Source organism: Rutidosis leptorrhynchoides, chromosome 3, assembly GCF_046630445.1.
Source record: "Rutidosis leptorrhynchoides isolate AG116_Rl617_1_P2 chromosome 3, CSIRO_AGI_Rlap_v1, whole genome shotgun sequence".
NCBI lineage: Eukaryota > Viridiplantae > Streptophyta > Magnoliopsida > Asterales > Asteraceae > Rutidosis > Rutidosis leptorrhynchoides.
This window is the reverse complement of record NC_092335.1, coordinates 670,967,901-670,976,646: the sequence shown is the minus strand read 5'-3', so window position 1 is coordinate 670,976,646 and position 8,746 is coordinate 670,967,901. Positions and strand designations below refer to the sequence as shown.

The following is an 8,746-nucleotide window of genomic DNA, read 5'->3' as shown; positions in this document are numbered from 1 at the left end:
TGGTCGACCTAAAATTAGTGGAATGTTTGAGTCCTCTTCTATGTCAATGACAATAAATTCGACTAAAAAGGTTAAATTACCCACTTGATCGGGTAGGTTGTCAGCAATTTCAACTGGGTGCCTAATGGTTTGATCAAAGAGTCGAACATTCATTTCTGTTGGACTTAACTTACCTACTCCTAATCTCTTATATAATGAAAGAGGCATAACACTCACACTTGCACCTAAATCTGCTAGTGCATCATACATGACACAATCACTAAGTAGACAAGGAACAATAAATTCACCCGGATCACCCATCCTGGGTGGAAGTTTTGGTTGATCTGTCTTTACCGGGTTTACTTTTACGATTTTTGTTTCTTGCACTTTCTTATTCTTCTTCTTCTTCTTTCCAGAGGTATCACAAATTTTATTACCTATCACTTGCTCATACTCAACTCCTTTTCTTGGAAACGGGATGGGTGGTCTGTATGGTGCCACCACTGGCTTTACATACTCGGGTGGTGGTGGTGTTGTAACTTCTTCATTGTTACTTACATCTAAAACCTTCCCATCTTTTGATGCTGGTTTTTCAGAATTTGTTGAAACCATATTAACATTCTCATTCCGAGGATTTACTTCAGTATCACTCAGTAGGTTTCCTTGTTCCTTCTTACTCATTAAGCTAGCAAGAGTACCTACGTATTTTTCTAGATTCAAAATAGAAGCTTGTTGAGTTCTTAATGATTGATCAAACCTCTCATTCGTTTAGGTTTGAGATGTAATAAATTGTGTTTGAGATTCCATTAGCTTTGCCATCATTTCTTCCATATTTGGATTTTTCTCTTCAGTTTGTTGTGGTGGTTTATACAAGCCAGGTCTTTGTTGATTGAAAGTGTTGTTTTGAGTTGGTTGGTTATTCGGACCTTGTTGGTTGTACGAGTTATTATTGGGTCAAATTGGATTGTAAAGAATGTTTTGATTTCGATTGAAGTTTGGCCTTGGCGGTTGATAATTATTTTGATAATTATTTCCCGGCCTTTGGTTCATGTAGGAAACATTCTCACGTTGTTCCATAGTTTGTTCAACATTACAATCTTTCGTTAAGTGTGGTCCACCGCATTGTTCACAACTGATTCGTATTGCGTGAATATCTTTAGTCATCTTTTCCATTTGTCTTTTGAAAGCATCTATCTTTGTGGAAACAGAATCAAAGTCATGGCTAGAATCGGCTTTAGCCACTTTAGATGAACGAAAAATATCTTTTTCTTGGTGCCACTCATGCGAGTGGGAGGCTGTATTATCAATTATCTTGTGAGCTTCGGTAGCAGTTTTCTTCATAATGGAACCACCAGCTGCTGTGTCGATGTCTTTTCGTGTAGCGACGTTGACACCTTGATAGAATATTTGTACTATTTGATAAGTATCTAAACCTTGTTGAGGACATCCTCTCAACAACTTTCCGAATCTTGTCCACGCCTCATATAATATTTCATTTGGCTTTTGCACGAACGTAATAATTTCTCCTTGAAGTCTTACGACTTTAGATGCCGGAAAAAATCTTTTAAGAAATTTCTCAACTAAAACATCCCATGTGTCAATCGCCCCTTCAGGTAACGATTCTAACCAATCTTTGGCTTCTACCTTTAAAGTCCAGGGAAACAACATGAGATAGATCTGTTCATCCTCAACTTCTCTGATTTTAAATAGAGTACAGATCCTATTAAAAGTTCGAAGATGTTCGTGTGGATCTTCTTTTGGCGTACTACTATATTGGTATTGATTAGTTACCATGTGTAGGATTTGTCCTTTGATTTCATAATCTGGCGCATTAATGTCTGGTCGAATAATGGCGTGTCCTTGGCCAGTACGTGTAGCTCTCATTTGATCTTCCATACTTAGAGGTTCCGTTATTTCCATATTTAAAATTGTTGAATCCGAATCACTAGAAGATTCTGATTTAACAGTTTGTGGTTCAGGAGAAATGATTAGTGGTTCAGGATCTTGGAATTGTCCTTGAATATCCTCCGGGTTCTCAATTGTGAAGTCGGGTTCAAAAAATGAATTATCGGAAATTTGAGTTGGTGAACTTGTTCGACTAGATGATAATTCTAAAGAAAAATCAACAGCGACAATATTGGCTAGATGTCTTGATCGAGTTACAGGTGATGAACGTATGAAAGGTGGTGAACGTTTTGCTCGGTGCATTCACTGAATATCCTATCCTATTAGTTATAAAAATAAAAAATTATATAAGTTATCAAATTAATAGATTTTTCTGATTTTGCCCACGTTTCGAATAGCCAATTGATGCAGCAGGTAGCCAGGACCCTTTAAATCGGAAGCCCACAACTCGCCACTAACAAATCCAACTATTACTACGAACCAGCAAATTTGGATGTCTATCAATTTAACCGCTTAAAGTAATTTTTCGTCGAAAAATAAAGAAAATAAATAAAATTCTATGTCCTAAAAACTAGAGCGTACAAATGAAAAAGAAAAAGCGCGTCAAAAAATAAGAAGTCGAAAAAAAAACCGTCGAAAAACAAAAATAAGAAAGTAAAGCGTCGAAACTTAAAAGCCTAAAAACTAAAAATTAAAACTTGCGTCTAAAGGTATTAAAGCTTAAAATAAACTCTAAATCCAAAACGGCAATAACTTAAAAAGGCACTAAAATTTATTAAATATTAAAGCGATAAGAGACGTCGTAAAATTCTAAAGAGCCTAAATCTTAATCTAAAGAAAAAAGCACTTAAGGAATTTTACGGCAAAGCCTAAAAATATAGGAATATAAAATAACTATGGCAAAAACTAAGTTTAGAACTAATTAAGAACGATAAAAATACAAATTACGATTAAAAACGAATAAAAAGATACAAAATATAAAAATAAACTAAAGTTGTAAAAATACAATTTTTATAAAAATATTATTTTTATATTATTAGTTTTTAAAGATATTAATTTATATAATTAATATTAATAATTAAACTTAATATTACTAATTATATATTAAAACTAAAATTAAAAACTAATTAATATTATAATTAAACCCTAACTTAATTAATAATAATTAATCCTAACCCTAAATGATTAAATAATAATAATAATATTAACCCTACTGCATAATTAATGAGTCTGAGGTTTTGACCTGTCAGTGTACATCATGCGACCGCATGAGATTTAGGTTTCGGGGTCATGCGATCGCATGGCCCAATTTTACAGAATTGATTCGGGCTGGTACCAGTTTCGGCTCAAATTTAATTTATATATTTATTTGATTTTTAATTTTTACAAAATAAAAAAACAAACTTATATTTGAAAACTAAAAATAAAATAAAAATACTTTTTAATTTTATATATTTTAAACGAAATCTTAAAAATATTTATATTTTTATATTTTTTTTCTTCTTTTTAATTTTTTAAAATTTTTACTTATTATAAATACAAAATATTTTTATGAAATAAGAAATAATATATTTTTATAAAATATAGAAAAAAAAATATAGCGTTTTTCACCGAGTCCCCGGCAGCGGTGCCAAAAACTTGATGTGTGTGATGTGTAGTACGTAATACTGTTATTTTTAATACGAAATATGATACAATTTTCACAAGTTTTAATTATTTATATAGATGGGATATACCTAAACTTTGCTACAACACTTATAGGCAGTGTACCTAATCGTAAAGTAGTATAGTTTTTAGTAAGTCAGGTTCGTTCCACAGGGGGCTAGCTGAGTTTAACGCTATATTTTTAACAACTATATTTATATAAAATATATATAATTATATATAGTAATATTATTATAAAAGGGGGTTTTTACCGTCTAAGGACCGGTTTGACAATTTTTATATTTTGCGTAAAGATAAATGATGATAAATAAAAGTGCGATAATTAAAAGTGTGATAATTTAAAATTGCGGTAAATAAAAGTACGATGAGATATAAAATAACACAATTATGCTTATTTAAACTTCCGTAACTATGATGTTTGACGTTTTGATTTTAATTTATTGTTACCCGGGTTAATTGTCCTTTGTTCTAGTTTATTTGATACCTATCTGGTTTTTGTCCATAATAGTCCATCGGTCATAATTATAAAATGCTCGTCAAATTAACCTTATTCCCGAAGTCAAATATTCCAACTAATTAGGGATTCGAACTGTAACAAGGTTTTAATACTTTGTTAACAATTACACTTGTATGCAATCCACCCCTGTTTTAATGGGTCCATGATATATTAATTTATCCATTTGGCCAAAATGAATAATCAATTATACAATCCAATTGAATAATTAAATGATTGTAAACAATGTCGTATAAACGTCACTAAATAGGACATTCGTAATCATTTTAATAATTATTAGATTAACTAATTTGAAGGTAGGTTCGACAGGTTCCAATGAGTTGTCATTCAATTAGAAAATACCCCCCACCTATTAATAGTCATAGTCCAATGTTCACAAGTGTCGGTCTTTTGTCCAAACCCGAATTATGGTACAAATTCCAATAACCCCGTCTTAAATATTTAGTCCAACATCACGATTACATCGGCTCAAATAAGCATAATAATAACTTAGTTACGAGACATTAATTTAAAAAGGAAGAACATAGGTTACAGTGGTTATTAATCGCGTAGCATTACACGGACAGAACTCCGACTTTAAAACCCGTAAAACATTTCTTACAATAACCCAATTATTATTAATCTTAACTTAAACTTAATATTATAAATATAAATATAAATTATACATAGAGAGAAAGAAAGAAAATTGAGGTGTGTAGAGTTCGGCAGAAAACGAATCAGTTTATAGAACTTTTGCTGATCCTGTAGCTCATGCACTCGCATGAGATTTCAGTGCATTTCCCATGCACTCGCCTGGCCGCCCTGGCCAGCTCATATCTTGATTAAAACGTGGGCTGCTAAGATTTATTTAATATATAATATAATATATATAATTTTATATAATTATATATATATTATATTATATTCTTGTGCATAGTTGACTTGTAATTTTAGCTCCGTTGACTCGCGCGTTGATGCTCGATTCTTGTCTCGGTTCCGAATTTTCGAACGCCTTTTTGTATGCTTAGATATCTTGTACTTTGCGTTCTGCGACTTGTACTCTTGTCATTTTTAGACGTTTCTTATCAATAAATGGAACCACTTGGTTTGTATATCTTGTACATTTGAGCTTTTTGGTCATTTGCGTCTTCAAATCGTCATTTACGTCTTCAGTCTTCGCACTTATTTATTTAAACGAATATTACTTGTAAATAGAACAATTGCAACTAAAAACTTTATATATTGGAAGGATATTGCGCCTAAATATATGTTCATTTGGAGCACTATCACTAATCTTCTAAACTTTATCCTTTCCATGAACAATTTCATTCAAGATTATGTGATTTGTGATGTTTAATACTTTTGAATTATGATATTGTGAATCAAGTTGATTGCTGATTAATGCAAGTTCTATGTTTTGTTATTGCAAGTTAAATTATTGTGATTTAACGGTGTGTTCTTGATCCAACTTAGTGTTCATTAGATTAGGGATAAAGACACCTTATTTAGATTGCATAGTTTAATCCCAAAATAATAGAAGTAATGAACTCAAGAAATTTTGTCTATGAGATTTGATCAACAATTGATAAACATAATGCTTGTTTGAATGAATACATGTCAAATTGGGATTGGGAAAGGATAAAGGCTTTACTCTCATTATTTACATTTCAATCTTTTCAACTGCACGCTAGTTTAAGTTTAAGTTTTAAGTAGTGATTAATCTAAGTAGTCTTTAGTTAAACCAACAACTCAATCTGGAAATTGCTTGCTTGTTAACCATAACTTCCCGTGGAACGAATCCTAGCTAAGTTAGAGTAATTAGGCTATTTTTGGTCGACCCTTCGACATCGATCAAATTTTGGCGCCGCTGCCGGGGAGGTGTGCGCTTGATTTGCAAGCTCTTATTTTATTGCTATTGTGTTGATTAGAAAAAACATAAAAATTATAAAATCAATAAAAATCCAAAAATAGTGTTTTGTTTATTTTTATTTTTGTCAGTTTTACGCTCGGTGTTCTTGTTTTTGTTGAAGTGCAGGTTAGTGTATGTAAACTCGGAGTTCGGGAGATCAAAATCTTAAGCCTTTAGACACAAAAATAGAGAAATCTGCAAAAGTTAATTGAAAAGCTACAAGAATCTTAAAGGGTTCGATAGTGGCTTCAGCATCCACTCAACCACAGTTAGAGTCACATCCAATTGTTCCACCAAACTCTCCTAAATTAGAGTCTGAAACTGAAGAGGAAGTTTTTGATCAACGAGACGAGATGTCCGAACGACCAAGAGGAGTAGACACCTATTACCAACCGAGTGATTTAGAGGATCATTCACCCATTGTTTATTCTGCACCGGCAGGAGGAAACAACCGAAGATTTGAGGTTCGACCTCAACTCATTTCGATCTTGCCAACCTACCGAGGTATGGCTAATGAGGAACCATATGAACACATCACTGAATTTAATGAGATATGTGCTACTAATCAGGTAAACGGTTTCACTGATGATGAGGTACATCTTCGATTATTTCCTTATTCACTTAAGGATAAGGCAAAAAGATGGTTTCTCTCCTTGCCCGCCCGGAGTATTAATACTTGGGCGTAAATGAAAAAACGATTTATAGAAGAATTTTACCCCATAAGTAAAATTTCAGACATGCGTACGCAAATAAAATCTTTTAAAAAATTACCGGGTGAATTATTTCATGAAGCGTATGAACGTTTGAAGGAGTTACTTAGGGCATGCCCACACCATGAGATACCAAAGTGGGAATTGGTTAAAGTTTTCTATGATAGTTTGGATTCCCAAAACAGGCAATTTCTTTTGGCGGCTAGTGGTGGGGCATTTTTAACTCAGTCTAGTGATGATGAATGGATGTTCTTTGAACAGTTAAGCAAGGGTTCAAAAACCCAAGCTTCAGTTAATCGTAAACAACCTAGTACCTCCCGAGTAAATCATGTTTCCGACTTGGGAAGTTCATCTAGGAACTTAGAGCAAGAATTAGATGATTTGAAAATGCTTATATTTAACAACCTAAACCAGGGTCTTGCTTGTAATGTTTCGCAGGTTCAGGAAGTGTGTGAGATTTGTGGAGATTCTTCTCATTTTGAATACGGATGCAGAAACGGGGTTCCACCGGTGAATCAGCAATTAGTGGAAGAGCAAGTTAACGAAGTTCAGGGGCGGAGATTTGATCCATACTCCAACACGTATAATCCAGGTTGGAGAAACCATCCTAATTTTAGTTGGAGCAATAACAACGCTCTGAATGCTAACCAAGGGAACCAACTTAGACCACAAAACAACTTTCAAAGCCAGGGTAATTTTTAGAACCAAGGTAACTACCAAAGAAACTATCAAAATCCTTATGCCAACAACTGAAACCAAAACCAAAACAATTACCAAAATCAAGGCCAAAACCAAAACCAAAATCAAAATTGTACTTCACCCAATCAACCATCTAGCTCGGATGCCAAGATGGGTGCGTTTATCTCCGAAATGCGAAAAATGATAGAAGTGCAAAATAAGTCGATTGGTGCATTGGCTAAGGAGATCGGTAATGTAGCGGAAAGTAAGGGAAACAGGGAACCAGGTATAATTCCAAGCTACACGGTTCTAAATCCGAATCATAAGGATCAAGGAAAAGTGCATAGTGTTAACATGGTAGGTACCTTGAGAAGTGGAAAGAAGTATGACAACAAGGTTGGTGAAAAAGAGGTAGTACAACAAGAGTCAAGTAAGTCTCATATTGTTCTTGATGAGGAAGAGGTAAGTGAAGTTGATGACCAGGGAAAAGGGGTAAAAAATAAGGAACCAATTGTTAATGAGACCGGGAAACCGGAGACGAAATCAAAATCCGTCCCATTTCCCAAGACCTTAGAGTCCCCAAACCAATTCCCTTATGGGAAAAAGGGACCACAACCAGAGGACATGTGGGAAACGTTTAAACAGGTTAAGATAAATTTACCCCTCCTCGATGCTATTAGGCAAGTCCCGTCTTATGCTAAATTTTTAAAGGACCTTTGCACTCAAAAGAGGAAGCAAAGGGCGACTTTACCCAAAAAGGTAGAGCTAACCGAGCACCTAAATGCGGTTGTTTCGGGTACACTTCCACCTAAGTTTAAGGACCCAGCGACCCCATTGATAGCTCTGACTGTAGGAAACGTGAATGTGAAAAAGGCGTTATTGGACCTAGGAGCTAGCATAAATATTTTACCTTTTTGTCTAGTTGACCGATTTGAATTGGGTTTAATGAAAAGAACCGACATAATTATTCAACTAGCGGACCAGTCAATCAAAACGCCTAGGGGGATATTAGAAGATGTGATAGTAAAAGTGGAGGATTTCTATTACCCAGTTGACTTTGTTGTTATGGATATTGAACCTAGGAATAGAGATGCCCAACCCACTATAATCTTGGGACGCCCATTTTTGGCCACCATTAATGCTCATCAATCACTATAATCTTGGGATTTCTATTAACGAGAGCTATGGACATATCTTTCGGTAATCGCAAGATGAGGATTAATATCTTTAATTCTCTTCATACACCGAATGTCCATGAATGCTATGTGATTGATGAATTAGTGGAAAAACATACTTCTCACCTAATAACCAACAACCCAGTAGAAATATTTTGCTTAGGTGACAAAGAGGATGTTGAGTCTGAAGAGGTCAAGGCAGTAGAATTAGCACTAGCAAGTACAATGGATG

The 8,746-nt window shown here is 34.2% G+C and overlaps 1 protein-coding gene and 1 non-coding gene across 2 annotated transcripts; both read left to right on the top strand.

The window, feature by feature from the left end:
• The first annotated feature begins 1,408 nt into the window (after positions 1 to 1,408).
• On the top strand, positions 1,409 to 1,515 carry LOC139903292 (small nucleolar RNA R71). The gene has a single exon (XR_011778122.1). It is a non-coding gene; the product is annotated as a small nucleolar RNA R71 (small nucleolar RNA).
• A 5,995-nt stretch (positions 1,516 to 7,510) lies between these two features.
• On the top strand, positions 7,511 to 8,497 carry LOC139902621 (uncharacterized). The gene has a single exon (XM_071885228.1). The coding sequence runs from the start codon at positions 7,511 to 7,513 to the stop codon at positions 8,495 to 8,497; it is 987 nt and encodes a 328-aa protein (XP_071741329.1).
• Positions 8,498 to 8,746: the final 249 nt, after the last annotated feature.